At 33.1% G+C, this 19,454-nt stretch overlaps 1 protein-coding gene across 1 annotated transcript; it reads left to right on the top strand.

Annotated features, from left to right (window-relative positions):
* Nucleotides 1–5,484: 5,484 nt before the first annotated feature.
* On the top strand, nucleotides 5,485–18,297 carry LOC128187598 (uncharacterized). The gene is made up of 8 exons (XM_052858012.1): nucleotides 5,485–5,491; nucleotides 5,598–5,897; nucleotides 6,173–6,388; nucleotides 16,710–16,839; nucleotides 16,999–17,084; nucleotides 17,219–17,347; nucleotides 18,097–18,118; nucleotides 18,207–18,297. Exons 1-8 carry the CDS (start codon nucleotides 5,485–5,487, stop codon nucleotides 18,295–18,297), a joined length of 981 nt encoding a protein of 326 aa, XP_052713972.1.
* The last annotated feature ends 1,157 nt before the right edge of the window (nucleotides 18,298–19,454 follow it).

The following is a 19,454-nucleotide window of genomic DNA, read 5'->3' as shown; positions in this document are numbered from 1 at the left end:
CATCTCCGTAATATTTTTAATACATTGTCATTGAAAATCAATTATTTCAATGTATTAAGGAATAAGACATCATCCTTTGAGTATTATAAGGTGATCAAATACCGTCGGGGTGATCACATAATAGATTTGGTCACGCCCGAACGTATTTGATAACCTCATAATATCTAAACAATGATTCCTTATTCTTACAGTGCTGCTATCCTGAAAGTTGACAAGGATTGCATAGGATTGGATAGGATACAGGATGCAGGATACATGAAAGAAATAGTGTTCTCAAATTTTATCCTATCCTGCATCCTATAGCCAACCAGATTCGAATATAAATTTCAGAGTGGTTTAACAAAACGAAAATTCATTTAGAAATACATTTACAACATCAATTGTGTTTGTAATACAAAGTAAAACATACTAAATCAATATTCATGTTATATATTTACAAAGCGGTAAAGAAAATTGATGCACGCTACATCTTTGTCAATTCGGAAACAGCGTAAGTATAGAGTTACTGTAAGATTTTAGGCTACACATTGCATCGTAAAATTACTACATGAATTATGTTTTATTGCCTTTTTGAAATACTTCAACAGTATGTAGAATTATTCACTCTACGAAAAATTTGTTATATAAGTAGACAAGTTTCTTAACAAGAAACGACCGTTGTTTGTTTGTACTTATCATGTTCCATCTTATTTCTTCGATGTCCGATCAGAAAGACGTACAAGCCCCGATAATATACTGAACCTATCAAATTAAGAAATGTATAAGAAAAGAAACAGTTTTACAATAAAGGCGCAATAATTTATATTTCATCAATGAATTCAAATGATATAACAGCAAAAGCGATTTATTTTAATTTTTTCCATAAAATAATGCTTTCCCGAATCGTGTTTATATTTATCGGCGACCGAAATAGCCGATTGCCGATAATCTCCGTGCATATTATATAATTAGGAAATAAATTGGATTGAATTGTTTGTTTAAGCAATAAATTAAAGTATTTTATCTCTTTTTTAAGAATAACTGTACGTATATTCATAATGAAAACAAAACTTATATCGCTTACCTGTTTGTTTACGTAACAGAGTACACTCCGCGTACGATTTAGTATCACCAGTGCACAGGTAAATTAATCACCTCGTTCTAAAATTTTTCGGTTTAAATTAGAAAATAGACGTTTTGATTATTACAGTAGTCGATGAATTGTTAATAAAATTATCATTTCCTTAAATTTCGTTTTATTTAATTCTTATTCCTAAATATGGATGTTATGGGATAGGATAGGATAGAGCTATTTTGCAGAATAGGTTGTAGGATACATGATAAAGGATATAGGATTGTTTTGTCAACTTTCATGATAGCAGCACTGTAATGTTTATACAGTTTTCAGCAATTGTACGATTAAATATTTAAATAATCATTGATGAACTGTATTGGACAATACGATCGATTCATAGTGCTATTACAGGCAAACACAATGGAAAATGTAAATACTTTGATATATTTAGAAGTGTTCTATTTTGAACCATGCATTTTATTAATAAAACTGACTGCGGTATTATTGTCATGTTATCATTTTTTAAACGTACGTCTATAAGTAATTTTGAAAGTCGTTTGTGTGCTTAATGCAACATGAATTGAAAATGTTTAATTTTGTTGATTGATCAAACATCAAATTCTAATGTTAATTCGATAAATATCTGGACGTTGATTCGTCTTTGTTTTATGAAGTTTGATTTTTAGACGGTGGCTATAAATAGCCACGGTCTATTGCTACGGTCCTGACCGGAAGAGTATTTCTCACGGGGACCCTAGCGGATAAAGAACGATAACTCTGTTAGGTATGCAGTGTTACACGCAATGTTTTATCTATGTGTCGATTTCAGTATGATAACTTATTTAAATCTTATCAGATATTTTATGCAAAATAACTGCTAATAATTTTGTACATATATTTAGATAATTTATGAAATTGTGTTTTATTTTAAATGAGCCGTTACCCTAGCTGTCTGCTTACGCGGTATCGATAATTTTTGCACAAACTGCCAGTTGTGACGTTCACCTCTGTATCAGGACTGCATAAACTATATCACTGCGATAATTGGCTAGGATACAATAATCGCTTCTTGGTTTTTTTTTGATGATGTAAACAATTGTCAGAAACACACTATTTAAACAGGTTTGCCATTTCATATTTCAGCAATTATGCTTCATCGATAAATTCATTCATTTTCAACGCATTAATTTAAGTTGAGGCAGAATATTAATTTTGTTGTAGCTTATTCTAAAGAATTCACAACAGATACTGACAATAAATATTAGATAAATTACTTTTTATTGAACTTCAACCGGTCAATGGCACACTTTCTTCTACAAGTGTGCATGTGTTTTTTTATCATACATAAACTTGAAATTAATTTACAATACAAATGTGTTTAATTTTGGACTATCCTGTTATTTACCTAATTTTGTAACCCATTCAGTCTGTAGGAACATTAACTTTATTACAGGCACCTCAATATTCATCAGACAATATTTACTATTGATGTTGACGCTTTACTTGCTGCTGACTTTCTCTCAAACACGCTAATCGATCGACCTCGGATTGTAAAATTCACGTTCAAATCAAGTCGCCATTTTACAAGTTTACATGTACATGTATAAACAAACAACATTTTACGATGTTTCAAAGATTTTCTGTTCAGATATTTTGTAAGCAAATAAGGGATTAAAGACATATGCTGTAAAATGTCTTATGGATTTCACGGCGTGTCAGCTCGTGTATCTCTAATTTGCAGCAAACGCTAGCTTTTTTTGTTAGAAAAAACAATCGGTTCAACTCATGCAATATTCCATATACATTTATGGTACATTGTGAACGGTAATGTAAGATATAATAATTTTGTTCACTTAACAGTTTCTGACGAATTTTTCACACAAAACTGATTAACGCAATTCGATGAGCGAAGTACAATCTGTGACTTTAATCCATATGCGCCCGTCTCTGCTATTAGAGAACCTTTTCTTTGGTTTGGGTGGGGGATTTTTTGCAAACAGATAACATTATTTACACAGGTACGTAAATATCGCCCCTTTTGTTCTCAAATAATTTTTAACTTGCGAGTTCAACTCTATTATGAGCTTTCTTCGACATGTGTTTCCATTTACAAATACTTAGTAGGCAGGCCTATATAAATGCGCCAGTTTGTTGCGACTTGCAATCGAAATACACACCGGTTAGAAAACGCCATCACTCAACGAAATGCTACATCGGCCATAGCGTATACATCCATGCTATATTTGCGATAAATAATGAAACATGAAGGTAAAAAATGTGCTTCATAGATGACTGTAGTATTCTGCTTAACTACAGATCTATAGCTTTCCGGAAATATTACCGGGATTTGCGGACCCTAGATCTATAGTATAGACTATAGTACATGCAAAGAATAAAATGGAATGTATATACACAGCTGTACGTTCAGAAAAACATGCGTTTAACTTGGATTTTGTTTGTTTGGTGTTTTTAAAAACTAATTTTGAATAATTAATCTATATTTATTTAATTTCTTGTAAGTTTACTAGAAAAGTTTAATGTAGCAAGTACATGTAAATTATGCGTGTTAAAGTGTACTGAGAAGCGAAAAAATATACATGTGACTTTCTCAAATTCATTCAAATGATTTGAATAAATCTATAGCTAAATACAATAAGACAAATGTACTTTAAAATGTTAATTAATGAAACTGCCGCGACTGAATATTGTATGATAATTTTTTCTCAAATTTTTATTCACTTTCGTTGTGAGCAAATGGAAATAATCCACTACATTCGAAGGTAAAGTATGGATTGACTCTTCTGTTTCATGATGACGTGCATTCCAAAAGCAATACCAGTTTTATCAAACAGGTTCTTGTAAACCATTCCGTTTTCTGTACACCTAAATGTACAACTGACTATGAGGACAAAAGCAAGTGTGATGGTCCACAAGCAAGTGTGATGATGCAACTTTTTCCCCGTGAAGAAATTGAGGGAAAATGTTGTCGAGAGGGACATACTACATGTATGCCCAAATAGTTAGTAAAAACCTGATAAGTATTTTATCATACCAAAGCTTTATTTGTTCTCGTTACTTTGAGAAATCTACAATATCTTTAAAGCACAATAGTATAATCCACATTTTTCAAAAGTTGTTCCCCTTTGCGGGGTCAACCAAAATTCCCCTTTTTTATACAATCAAAAATTTGAGAGTACTGTGATGAAATCGCTTTGGATTTGATTTATTCATTCAATATGTGGTGGCAACCCACATATTTAATGAGTCATTCTGGGGCAATCAAAATACATTTGTGTATTACATGTATCACCGAAAACGGAGTTTTAATGTCAACTGATATAGGTAAAGACATATAGATACAAACATATAGATACAAACTTCTATACTACAAAGGCTACTGTAACAAATCTATGGGGTTTCCCCAAAAGATGACGATAAAGAGACACAACATTTGTAAAGTGTGGATTGTAATCAAAACTATGAATTCCACAGAATTATCTATGTAAGTAACTCGCGACCAGTTGTGCGAGTAAGCGTTAAGTATAAGTACATGTATTAGATGCTGGCTGTGGATTTTCGACAACAATAATTTCCATACTTTCAAACGGCGTCACCGTCTAACAGTACTTTCAGTGCTTTGATTATTGTTGACAACATATAAATATGTTATCTCTCAAAATGAAGTCAAAGCACAAATAGTAAATAGTATATCGTAACTGTTGTAAGAATTATTGAAATTATGCTACAGTTCTGATTCAGTTCCAAACTAAAAAGGTCCTAAAGAGTGCACTGTCATAGACAGTATACTTTAAGGCATATAGTGTATAAAACAAAATAATTAAATGGTTATGATTGTATTCCTAAGTTATTTGTATATTTTAACATAATGTTGATCTTTTAGTACTCCTAGGGTTTTATTCACGATCTAAAACATATTGGCCTCGATAACGCAGAGAGAGAGAGAGAGAGAGAGAGAGAGAGAGAGAGAGAGAGAGAGAGAGAATGCGTAGCCTGAAAGTGAATTTCACAAAATGCGTAAAATAAAACAAATTTTATCGTGCAATTTAAGTTATTTTAGAGTATAAATTGTACAAGGACATTGGCATTAAATCATCAAAAGAGCAAATTCAATTTCACTTACGAAATAAGGTCGATATATTTCATGATGTTTTGAAAATAAATTATATGTAAATCAAAAACAGGAAATTAATCAGTACAAAATTTTCAGAGCTGAACGTGAATGTGAAAAGATGTTATTTTACGTGTCGTGCTTGTGTTTATACTTCTTAGAAGAAGGTAATTTTTAAAAATGTTAATAAGACTTTGAACTTCATTCAGCACCGATTGATATCTCATTAACATGTATATTAGAGTCTTAATTGAAATGGCGTAATGGTTTAGTTTGTTTAAAAGAGAAATTTACTGTTGAAATGGGAGGTTAGCTGACATTTAATATAATATACGATTTTTCATTAGGTCCTCACAAAATTCAATATTAAATACATCATAAAAAGTAAGTACACCTTTTTTTACATTTAATCAGCATATGTAACAGCTGACCAAAAATGTTGGACAGTTGAGGATATCAAATCAGGAAAAGATGGGTTTATCAGTTGTGCAGAAAAATATATCATCGTGAGGGATCTTGACACATATACAGAGTACAGAAGAGAAGAATATTCCTGTCTCAGAGGATATTCGGAAATAAACCAGATATTAAACTGCACAGGGCTACGTAACATCTGTGGTTCAAAAGATGTAGACATTTTAGGCATCATTAAAGAATATATAGAATATTGCTGGAATGTTGTGAGAGTTTGCATCATATTTGACTGTATTCCTGGTAAGTTAAAACATTTTTTAAAATCTATATCTAGAACAAGTGATTTTCCTATTTTCACTCTATTTTTAATGACATTTACCAAGTTAAACATAAAAATATCAAAATATTTTAATTTCCTACCCTTTAATAGCAGTTTACTTTTTTTATTATTCTCTTGTGTCACAACTTATCTTTAGATTAAGACATTTAATGATAAAGTATATATTTTTTGATTTTATATATATTTATTGTAATAATTCGTTTTGAAAAAAATTAAAATTTACTTTTGATTTTAGCACCTGTTATGAACTTGATGAATAGAAAAGCTAGTCATTATTTGACAAAAGCCAAAGGAAGCTATTTTCTAGCTGCTCAATTTGCTGGAATGTTGCGGTGTTCTTTTTATGGAGATGTTTCGCAAATTACTGTTTTCAAATTGGATTTGTCAGAAATTTCGGTTCGAAATAAAAATGGATCGAGGATTTGGGAATATCCAAACAAATGTCGCTACTGTAGGTACATTGTTAAGAAGATAGGGGAACAAGATAGCGCAAATGCCCATTTGGTTTGGTCGTAAAATAAAATTTCAAGTTTATTTTTTTCTAACTAAATATACAAGTTTACAATAGCTTAATTTCTAACTATATTCAGTTTTGGATATTTTAACAAACGATAAGAAAAACAAATTCCAAAGTTTTGGTGGTATCTAACCTACAACCTAAAACCCTCATCTCTATAATGTTATCTCATAGCTGGTGCTCTAACCACGGAGCCATTTCAGTCACAACAAACTCCATCGTTAAATCCTATATGCGACTTCAACCACGAATTTATGGGCTTGTATTAAAACGCTCAATTGTTGCGATACAAAATGACATTTTTAAAGTATAGTGGGTCATCTCTCCACGTTTTCTTTGATTGAAATCGGTTTGATTTCCTTTAAACCTTATATAGACTATAAAAAAATAAGGAGCTCCCACCCACACTTTATAAAAAAAGGCATTGAAGTTCTAAAAATGACAATATTTGGAGGCTTTGACATGCATACGCCAGTTTAAATCAATCTATTCCAAATATTTACTAGATGCTGTCATTAGACCCTAAATAACACTGTTTTGTACCAGTTTAATTAAAAATGGAGGCTATATATGCAAGCTCCGGTAATACAATTAAAATTTATAATTTTCATAACTGAAGGATGAGATCCCTTCCCATATGATAATACACATCGTGACATGAGCAGCACTTTATGTGCAATTTTGGGTAGAACTGTTTGAGTGAATTTTCAGTTAATCAATAATCTTAACATTTTATGTCATAGAAAGTATAATGGTCTACAGAATTATTACAAACAAAATTAAAAATTAAATTATGCCCCCTCCCCGTGGCGGTTGCCGGTTTTAGATTTGCTTCTGTGTGCATACATGAACATCATCGTGTGCACAGATTTAGAGAAGGGGTGGGAGTGAGGGGTCCAGACCCCCCCCCCCCCCCTCCCCATGAAAATTCATTTATATCAATTGTAAAATTACCAAAAATACACCTTGGACCCCAATGCTCTTACAGACATGTAAACGCTCAAACCCATTGCGCTTCAATGTTAGGTAACTTTATTTGGGGGGTAAATATTTAATCAATATTTAATATACTTTATTGTTTATCTCAATAGAAAGTATACATGTACATCACAATATGTAGGTGTCCTGCACCACCTTAAAGCTGTTATTTACCTAATAAAATAGTGCAAGTGGATTTGAAGAATAGGTCATAAAAATACATGCATGTTACAAATGAATGATCTTTGTCTGAAGTTCCGTACCGGTGTTGTATAGCAGTTTTTCCCCCACAGTAGCTTCTCCCCCCGGAAAACCTACTATATAGTAGCCTTTCCCCCTGGGGGGAAAAGCTACTATATAGTAGCTTTTCCCCCATAGTAGGGTTTCTCCCTCACGTTTTTGGTTCAGATTTTATAAAAAATATTGATGGAAATCCAGCAAGGATTAAAATTAATGTTTTTACACTCCCAGGTTGCATACATGTACAACTGAATTCATCTATAAAGGCTAAGTTTCGTTTTGCCAATTCATAAATTTTTATAGACTATGCTGAAAAGTGAACACGTGTGTAATGGAATTACACATAAAACTAAATTTAGGTAATTAACTGAAAAAAATACTTGGTTTTACAAGTTATACACTTATATGCATAATTCTGTGTTCTGAATTTGTACTAAGCAAGAATGTTTTAAGAATTTTTTGATAAATCTATCAAACTGTCTGTCTGTTTTTGAAAATTTCATCCAGGCTAAACCTCTGTTTTAAAGAGATTTTGTTTCCAATGTTTCAGAGCCCGGTTTTTAAAATCCTATTACATGTATAATGATTATAGTGCATATTCTTAAGGGTCCAATGTCTCATAAACTAGAGATGACCATATCACCATATTTTCATAGTGGCAGTGGTTTACCACTTGTAGATGACTCTGAAAATTTCAGCCCTCAGGGTAGGGGCCATTGATGTTTCAGGGCCCGATGTTTAAAACCCCGTTATAATGATTGAAAAGTGTTCTATAAGTGGGGATCCGAATCTCATATTCTAGAGATGACCACTTAACCATATTTTCACAGTGATAGTGTTATACCACTAGTAGATGGCACTGAACATTTTAGCCCCCATGCAGGGTAGGGGCCTTTGTTGTTTTCGAGCCCGATGTTTGAAATCCAATTATAAAGAAAATGTATTTTTTAGGGCCCCATATCTCAAAAACTAAAGATGACCACATGAACATATTTTTACGGTCATTTAAAAGTAAAAACATAATTTATAAATACACAATCGCTCATATATTTCCTTATCAAAATGATTGAAAATTACGATTCTGCTTTTCTTTTTTAAGAACTATATATAATATGATTTAAATTTGGCCCCTATAATTCGCAATTTTTTAAAGTGTTTCGGGTACAGTAAAATGTTATGTTATTTTTTAGAAGAGTTGATTTAAAATATATTTTTTACCTATTCATTTGGTTTATTTGCACTCACTTGCGGTATATGACGTCAGAAGTAACGCTATTACTACAATTCAATCAAAATCGGTCAAAAATTGACATTTTTCTTATCCGTTTACGAATGGGAAATATAGAGCGCATGCTTGAACAAAGATATTTTTTGTTACTTATTAGTCTTGGCTATAAATATCTCTGATTAAAATATTTTGTTTGTTCAAGCATGCGCTCTATGTTTTCTGAAAGAAAAACTGCTTGAAAACAAGCTGTTTTATGCTAAAATTGCAAAAATGGCGGGAAAAGGTTGTCTTTACGATGTCATATTTCTTAAATGTGAGCACTTGAATCAAAATGAACATTATGTATAAACATCACATATATATCTGTACAAAGAAAAAAAAGAATTGAAGTAAAACGACGATGTTCATTTTAAGGGGCCATCTATGGCGCCCATATCATATATAGCCCAAAGTTTACGAACAAATTTTTTTAAAAAGGTACGCAGGTAAATTCATTATTCTTCAAAACATTTAATCAATTCATAAGATGACTAATGATATAATAAATAACTAGATAAATAAATCAATAAACTTTTATTCATAAAAGGAGCAACCGAAAATCAAAAATAAATAACCAACCTAAGCGCATACATGTATACGACTTTTTTTAACTTGTTAGTTGATTAGAAGACCAAGCTTATATTTAAAAAAAAATAAGTCAGCTCATCACAATAGATGTGGTGGTTTTTAGGGGGTTGGTTTTTTTTTAATTACCTTTGTTTCATTGTTCGAAGAAATAATATGGTACACAAGTAAATCTTTATTGCAATAATATAAAACAAATAGTAATATACGATTTTTAGGTAAGTGAATCGATTTATATGGCATCGTTTTCAAAATTGTATATTTATAAATCACGTTGCAAACTTAAAAGTGGAAAATTAGCAAATACTGAGTGTAAATATTTACATAAGGTTAGTTCAGGCTCCATTTCACATTTTCCAAAGTAACCAGCAAAGATACCGACATTGTTCTGGTTGTGAAGACATTTTTTTTTTGAAACAAAATGTTTACATCATAAAATCTCGCGTTTCGTAAAAAATGTGCTAAAAAATATGAATATGCGTAATTTTAAAACAAAATTGTAAACATTAACTTTCACATGCTTTTAATATATAATCAATTAAAATACCCCTTACCCATGATTTAGAACCCCATCAATCTAAATAAAACTAAAACATTTCAGTTCTCATCATATCATTGCACCCTGTTTGATATTTAGAAGAAGAAATATAATTGTTTTTAAAATCGTCAATTCGAACGGTATTAATTTAAAATTGATAGCCTTTTGGACGAAGGGAGTAATACATTTCCACTTTTTATTCCCTTCCTCTACAAAATTAAGTCAAGATTGTACAGTTAGTTCCCTCGGAGAAGCTTATACAGAGATGGTAATACATTGGAAAATTAAAGTTCCAAACCAGCGTATTTTTACTCAAATGTGTTCTCACGTGTTCTTAACGTCGAAGTCGAAACTGTAGATAAGCATCGGTTAGATGAAAAAGATTCGAGATAATCCGAAATCCGGGTAAATGGTGTTTCAAAAAGGTGTAAAAACAAGTGAAATAAACGACGATGACACATGAATGTTATGAAGGCGCGTGCCTTAGTTCATATTTGGGGTTAAAAATCCATGAAATACTATTTTATTCTATGTATTGATAAATGCCATAATTATCCTTTTCTATGAGAAATTGATATCATATAAATTATTGCAAATTATTGCCACGAATGGTCCACCATATACATGGCCGGAATGTAAAAGAAGGGGGAAAATCCACTATATAGTAGGTTTTCCGTGGGGGTAATCTGGCTATAAAAAGGGGGAAAGCCCACTATATAGTCAGCTTTCCCTGGGGGGAAAAACTGCTATATAGCCATTTTTCCGGGGGGAAGAACTGCTATATAGCCATTTTTCCGGGGGGAAAGATGGCTAGGGGGAAAAGGCACTATATAACACCGGTACACAACACAGGTTTGCATGTCTCATTAGCGGGTACTATTTTTACCCAGCTGTTCGATTAGATGGGTTCACGTGTATATATACATGGGTGTTGCTAAAACGCGGAACGGAAAACGGAACGGAAGGGAAAACGGAAAATCTTATCTAATGTTATTTACCTCATAGATTTGTTAATCATGCTAAAACGATATACTTTATGTACCTTTTTAAATTTTTTTGAAAGATTAGCAATATTAGATTATTTATTCAAGAATATTTATATCCTCAAAATTAACAGTACATGCATTGACCACTATATTCTGTCCCAAAATATCCTCGATTCACTTTGTGCTGTATATTTACCGGTATATATACCTCAGGGTTCAAGCAATTCTCTTTTAGAAGCATTAAACATTCTCATTATTCTTTCTTTAAAACGTCCTCTCTAGCTTATCAGCTGGTATAAATACACGGCTAAAAATAAAGAAGTCTACGGGGTTTTGCATTTCAACAGCCCCGGATGATAGTGTTGAAAAATTGTGCAAGGTCTTCTGAGTGACTTCCAAATGGAGAAAAGATGTCAACATTTTCCATTATAAATCGTCCAAATGTGCTGCATGAATATTTTGGGATCGACAGACTATAGTCCCAATATATAATCGGAAAATCAAACCAGGCGACGTCTAGAGCTCTCTATTCGGATCAAATGTATATAGCTGCTGGAATAAACAACTGCTTAGTAATGCAAACGTAAACAAAATTGCATTGCTAAAAATACTAGTTTCACAAATTACTAGTTTCACAAATTACCGGGTATTTTAATGTTTACTGTATTTTAAATTTTAATGTCGTCAGTCCTACGGTTTTTTTTTCTTCCATCTCAATGATACTGTATCGTCTGTATGATAAAAGATCGTCTAGAACACCGAAAATCAATTTTGATGTAAGTAGGCTATATATATGTACATCATATTTGAAATATAAAAATACTCAAAACACGCATAAAACGCTTTCACTAACTGCGTACGTTACGCTGATATGCCAGCAATACCATATAAGAAAAATAAGTAAAAAGTTATAGCTAATTTGCTCGTTTAATCATGTTAATGTTTCACAATTCGTATACATTTGATTTTTCTGTTTCCGTACTCAACTAAAGGCGAATGAATACAATGCTATAAATGATAGACATTCATATGAATATTAATAAGATAACAACATGTTGATAATCATTCATTAGATATAAATAAAAGATACGAAGTAAATTGTTTCTGGCCAGTCTATACCCTTTTTAAGCGATAAACGTGATGATATTTTCCATTCCATTCCGCTTTCCGTTCCGTTTTCGTTCCGCGTTTTAGCAACACCCATACATACATGTCTGTGTTTTCCGTATGCAGGAACGGATTAGTTAAGATCAGCTAAAGGAATTCATTATTGTGTTTTAATTGGATTATCATTATGATGTTGACCAATTTAGGTAAGCATAATACATGTATTAGCAGTAGCCCAATATAATGAGATGCCAGCTAGCATACATATATAAGTTCTACTTTCACTTTCTAAATGTGATCTCCCTTTGACAGCATACTGTATCATCATCTTTTAATATTTAAATAAGCTTATCATCGTTACCTATCCTATTGCATTTGTAAAGTTTCTGTCATTTTAGTTGCAAAAGTTATTTTTTTCATTTGTCAGACTGCATGCACTACTGAGTTGACCCCATATTGACCCTGTATAAACAATTTCTTATTAAATTTGTGTATTAAATGTAAGTAGGTGTAGACACTTATCATTTTTATATGAGTTATAATAGGAAGGAAGGAGTATTTCTTTCTTAATGTATTATAATGCATCAAATACAATGTAGGTCATGACCTTATGGGACTGTTCTGACCCCACGAAACAGGAAAATACAAAATATCTTCTAATGTCATTATGATGCATCAAATGGTGTAAAGAACATTAATGACCCCCAGGTGTTGTCTTTAACCCCCTCCCCACCCCCGCATTTATGAAATAGGAAATGATAACGGCACGGAACTACCCATAGACTATGAGTAAAATGGTGCAATTACCAAAATGGAGTAAAGGTAGAAGTGAGATTTAAATGCGGAAAGGTCTGCAAGAACAGTCGATGACTGAGGATACACCAGGCAAGAAGTCGATGTGATAATCTGACAACCCAAATGCAGCGTAAAGTATTAACTGGTGAGATAGACAGGAGGCAACCGACAATGCCAAGATCCTTTCCGTCGTCCAAAACAGCTACGTCGACTTGATGGAGGAACTCGGTCTTCCAGCTAGACAGGACCCACAGACAGAAAGAAACATTAAGAAGAAAAGTTTAAGGGCAGCATTGCCGAAAGAAGAGGATAAAGCTGTGTAGAGTGGCTTCGATCATGATGTCAATGTGATCATTGAGTCAACAATGCAAGGAAATGTAGAGAGGAAGATAGAAACACTTACCAACATTGTGTATAATATGGGGAAGGAGATGTTTGGGTCAAAAGGAAACCAGAGGAGCGAGCAGAAAAAACAGACCACAAATAGACGTGAGCAAAGGATGTCGTAAAGAACGTAAAGCGTTGTACAAATTGTTTAGAAGATGAAAGGATTGGAGAAAAGCAGAAATAGCACAGCTGACAGATGATATCACGTCAGAGTTATAACGACTACGGAGAGCACATCGACTGAAACAGAAGAAGATGAAAAAGATGAAAAGAGAGAACAGCAAGAGCAAGATTTATCAACAACCCATTCGATTTTTACAAAAGAGATCCTTGGTGAGGAAAAATCAGAAAACCGTCACTGTTTAAATTAAGAAGTTTTTTGGTATCTACATGAAACAAACTCTGACCTAATGGGAGAAGAGCCAGTAGGTCAATGCCCACATAAAGTGAAAGTTGAGCTACCGGAGGTCATGATGGATGTTAAGGAGCCAACATGGAAGAAAGTAAAGGGGTAAAGGGGTTTTGTCAAAAAAAGCAAGATCAAGCTTAGCTCCCGGACCAAATAGAGTACCTTTTATAGTGTTCAAGAAGTGTCCAACGTTACTTTTACGTTAAGGAAATTATGGCAACTTTTCTGACTGATCTGGAGGAAAAGAACAAAACCAGTATGATGGAAAGAGGCAGAGGGATGTTTTGTGCCGAATTAAGAGAGAAACTTTAAAACAATTAACCAGTTTAGAACGATATCTTTGTTGAATGTGGAAAGGAAATATTCATGGCAGTCCAAGCAAAGCAGATATCGGGTACTTGGTGGATAATAAATACATGCACACAGAAGGCAGAGATACGGGGTTCTACGGATGTGTGGAACACATGAGTGTCAAAGGGGCCAAGGATTGGGGAAAAAACTTTGCAAGATATTGTTGAGTCATTTCGGAAGAATAGTACTACTGCATAGTACAGTCAAGTGTCTTTCTATACATCGCTGTGAAATCAATCTGCGTGGGTAACTGAGAGGATGGCTTGGAGTTCCACCATTATTCACACCGATTGGACACTACGGCAACTCAACCCAATGAGGCATACCAGTATCCTCAGTGGTGGAAGAGTTCAAGGTTACGAAATGCCGTCTGGTAATGCCGCTAAAAGACTCAGCAGATTACGGGGATGCCAGAGCAGTGGTCCAAACAAGAACAGGAAGAAATTGGTCAGTAAAAACATCAGTGGACCAGGCAGAGAGTATGCTTTACTTACGAGACATCATTGGAAACACAAGCCTTGGACGACAAGGCGTGGGGATGTCACATTTCCAGCAGTGGTCAAAAGCATCAGCAACAGAGAGACGCTCTATGGTTCCGGCTGAAGTAAGATGCACAGAGAAAAATCAAAGGAAAGCAGGAACAACTTAACTTGAAAAACAGGGGGCCTAGATAAAGTGCCACCTGCCAGAGCGGGATTTAACCTGGAGAAAAAGCCAGTTTAAAATATCATTCCTCCTAATCTCAGTATATGATACACTACCATCTCTGGCAAACTTGACACAGTGGAGACTATATGAAGACCCAAACTGTAAACGGTGTGGGAAGAGAGAGACCATGGCGTATATTCTATCAGGATGCCAAATAGCTCTGACTCAGGGGAGATATAGATCCGACATGACAAAGTCCTGCGAGAGTTGGCTGATGTGCTGAAGGTGGAGAGGAAGAGGAAACGACCATCAGACTCGAAGGGGAAATGACTAGAAGGGGAAATGACTAGAACTCAGAATGGATCTAGACAAGAAGTTAGTTTTTCCTACCATCGTGCAAACTAACCTAAGACCAGACGCAGTGTTAGTCTCCCATCATTCGAAGACGTTAGTCGCAATAGAGCTGTCCGTGCCATGGGAAGAAAACTGAGGAGGTACATGCGAGGAAAACCTTCAAGTATTCAGACCTCAATGCAGACTGCAAGGATAGAGGATGGTGCGCTTAGCTGTTTCATGTAGAGGTTGGTTGAAGAGGGTTCCCAGTGCAATTATTTTGGAAGCTACTTATAAGAATTAGACTATCAGGAAGAGCATGTAAGACTGCAATAAAACGACTGGAAGACGCGACAGAGAGATCATCGTGCTGGATATTGCACCTTCGAGTGATGTGCTGGTTGACGGAATCAATGGAGTAATGGATTGGCCACCGTTGATCCAACAGCTGGAGGAGGTCATGGTACAGGGTCGAAACATCCAGTGAATGTTGGAGACCATCTGAAGACCATCGGAACCGACAGAAGGGATGGAACATATGTATAGTTACAAAAAATATATATATAAAGTATAAAGCTGACATTCAGCAGTTATCTATCTTCTGTAAGTGTGTACAATATAAAACTGAATATAGTATTGCCTATGCAAACTTGTATTATAACATTATTAAATGGATGTATTTGAAAAACAAATTAGATATTGTAATTTATGACTTAACCAAATGGGAAATTGCGCTATCTTACCCCCCATCTTCTTGAATAAGCAATAAGGTTTTTAATTCTACTTCGAAACATGTTAATATAAGTGATCCGTTTTTTATCATACAGCCGTTAAAGCAAATAAATTAACGCGATGCTTCAGCCTTTGGAAAGAAACAAAGCTTAAATTATGATGATACGTTATGCAATTAAACTCTGTCCCGAGTTTTTGTTTCCACCACTTTTTGCTTGATATTTCAATAATAGTAAATACCTTTGTGCTCAAACTACGCTCATCCACTAATATGAAAAATGTCCAGATTATCTGTTTTCAAACGCCCCCTCTACCGCTTCAGGTTTCAATACACATCCAAAAATTGAAAGTCTACGGAGAATTTGCATTGCATCAGCCATCATTAAGCCCGGATGATAACGTTAAAAAATTGCGCGATGTATTCCGAGTGTATTCCGAATGGAGAAAAGATGTAAACATTTCCCATTATAAATCTCCGTAAGAAAATTGTTTTCGTTCCTGTGAAATTTTATTAGTGAAAAAGGATAATTGTTCAAAGAAGATATCTTGGATATATTCCCTTTCATCGATTTCAATTGTATTTCTTTCACAGGTATGTGTATTTTTATTAAAAATCATCAAAAATTGATGGAAGCAATAACTTGGGACGGACTTTAATATTTAGAATGATGCACTGTACAGTTCCCACTGTGTAGAGCTCGAGACGATTCATTGATAAATAAAGACTCTGCAAGTAATGTCAGGAAGCATCAAATGTTTGGTTATAAGGAGATAATACACATTTGAGTAACCATGCTTTATCTTTTTAATACTTTGATCTCATATTTATAAAAAAAAAAAAAAAGAAAGAAATTTTATTTTATTCATCAAATTTTAATGATAAACTGTAACAATTTCAGGTGAGGTAATGTATGACGAATTTCTATATATGTGTGGTGTATTCACGTGTTCTAAAAATGTTAGCCAAGTTGAAGCAATAGAAATATCTATTTACTCTGGAAATTTGAGGAACATTACCGTCATTGTTGAAGATGAATAACATTTACATGAATCACATTTTATATCTTAGAGATTTGTACACAATCCAAACAACATCTTAAAAAGCACTAATAGGCAATAAGTATTTTGTAACGCATGATATATATTGTCAAAAATCTATTAACATCTGTTTTCGTTCGATTTCGTTTTAGGAGCAGTACATTATCAATGTCGACAAAGTACCTATGAGCACGAAACAAACGAACAAATACGGAAATTAATGTCAACTTTAAATGGTACGTATTAGCTACAGTGGGCTCTTAAAAATAAAATAATTAAATTCCTTAAGTACGCCTTGCGTACAAGAAGGCAAAGATGTTAACATACTAATAAAATGCCAATGAAAATATTATTCTTTTTATTTGTACAGATGTGAAAAAATGTGGATGGTTCTCTAAAGACTTTCTTCCCTGGACTACCACTCTTCTTTCATCAGTATTATCTTTATTCCTGACAGTCATCTATGTCATTAAGTTTTGTTCTTGGGGAAAGTTTAAGGGTATTTTGATATGTTCTTTCCATTATCTTTCATCAAATACTAATAAGGATTGCTTACTACAATTCAAAGAAGCAAATTTCTTACACTATTTTTTATTCAACGGCATTGTTTACTGGTGGTTCACCAATTACCGGTCAAAGGTTTTAAAATCAATATTCTCCGCGAAATTCCCTCTATAGATTATTGTCTTGGTAGTTTGCGTCCTGTGCTTTTAATTAATCTTCTCAATGATACTCTGTCGTTATGAAAAGTCTATTGAATTGTAATATATACGGTTTTAATTTTTTAAAAATCTGAAGGAGTTTTAAAAAAGGATGGCTGCTGAAGTCACCATTCGAAATCTGCATTTTCAAGAAACATAAACATTTAAATATTCCAAAAGTGCAAGGTGGCACAATTTAAAAACGTAAAACAGGATTTTTATGAGTTCAGCTGAATTTACGGATGCACGAATGGACAATTCTAGTGAAAATTAATAAATCACAAAAGTTTGATATTCATGAAATAATGATTCAGAAATTTGACTTACCCACATAATATGAGAATTGCACAGTTCTCTACTAAAATAAAAATTAACATTCGATCATGTATGAAAATGTCAAACGTAAAATTCTAATAATTTTAATTTAAATGTAAGCTTGCATTTAACCAGGAGCGAGAAGGTTAAGCAAATATTAAGACACTTGTATATATATATCACACAATTATATAAAACTTAATGAAATTGATTTAAATTCCTTGTTTTACAGACACCCCTTCAAAGGCAATACGGTAAAGTATAGTAATTTATAGAAGATAATGAATGCATAACTGTTAAATGTAATTGATCAATTTTTTTTCACAATCCATTTGAACCTAGCTCTAGCAACCAAGGCCGTTCTAAAATACACAGAAATGTAACGGACAATAACTATGAGACTCCCCATCAGTACACGGAGATACAGGTGTAGGTTTATGGCAAGTTCGACTGAATTCTCCTCGGTAAATTGTAACCCAAGAGTTTGATAAAGATGAAAGAAAGTTAAAAGTAATGAGAATGACTTTCAAGACTTATATTGTAAGATATGTTTATCATTATTCTCTGGCTATACTCCACTAATTGAATGGGGGTTTTTTGTCTTATTTATTTTGTAACTTGTTTTGCATATTTTGTAATGGACATTTTCCGCTTTATATATATATATATATATATATATATATATATATATATATATATATATATATATATATATATATATATATATATGTAGATAAATAAAGCCTTGGTACAGCAAAAAATACTTAAATAAATAAAACAGAATGCGACAGTCCAAATTAAATAAATTGTTTACTGTTAGCGCTTTCAGCCATGTCGGCTCTTCAGACAGTTATACAAAATATACAAAATATACAAAAACAGAATTTTGTATAACTGTCTGAAGAGCCGACATGGCTGAAAGCGCTAACAGTAAACAATTTATTTAATTTGGACTGTCGCATTCTGTTTTATTTATTTAAGTATATATATATATATATATATATATATATATATATATATATTCTACTTTTTCTTTCCGGTTTGACCTGCTTGAATTAAATCGTGTTAACAACCGGATTACATAGTGCTTGTAAGTCACTATGCATGTGTAAATATAAGTACTTGGATAATTATATCTGTATTAATCGTTGTCTATACTTTTTCACAAAATAGCATAAGGAATCTTTCAGGCTCTTAATTTTTTTATGTACCCAGCGTGAATGATTACTTTAAATAGATTTCTAAGATACGTTGACCTCTTTTGCTCCTTCTTTAATTTTCTTTTAACAGTGAGTGGCCGTTTTTTGCGAGTTAAAGAATTGTGTTATATAAAGATGTAAGAAATGGAAATTATATCAAAGTTACTTTTTTATGATTGCCCATGATAAAGTAAATTCAGGCACACAATGTTAGTAATTTGCATGGATAATTTATCATCAATTTTCATTTGTACATAAATATTCTTATATGCAATGCGTGGTTTGTGTTTTTGTTCACCTTTTGACTATAAAAAAATAAGATGCTTAGTTATTTATGCACCCACTGTGTATTAATTTTCATTCTTGCATACTTAGGCCAAAAAAAATTAAT

Source organism: Crassostrea angulata, chromosome 6, assembly GCF_025612915.1.
Source record: "Crassostrea angulata isolate pt1a10 chromosome 6, ASM2561291v2, whole genome shotgun sequence".
Lineage (NCBI taxonomy): Eukaryota > Metazoa > Mollusca > Bivalvia > Ostreida > Ostreidae > Magallana > Magallana angulata.
Note: the sequence above shows the minus strand (reverse complement) of the source record. Positions and strands in the feature narration are given on the sequence as shown.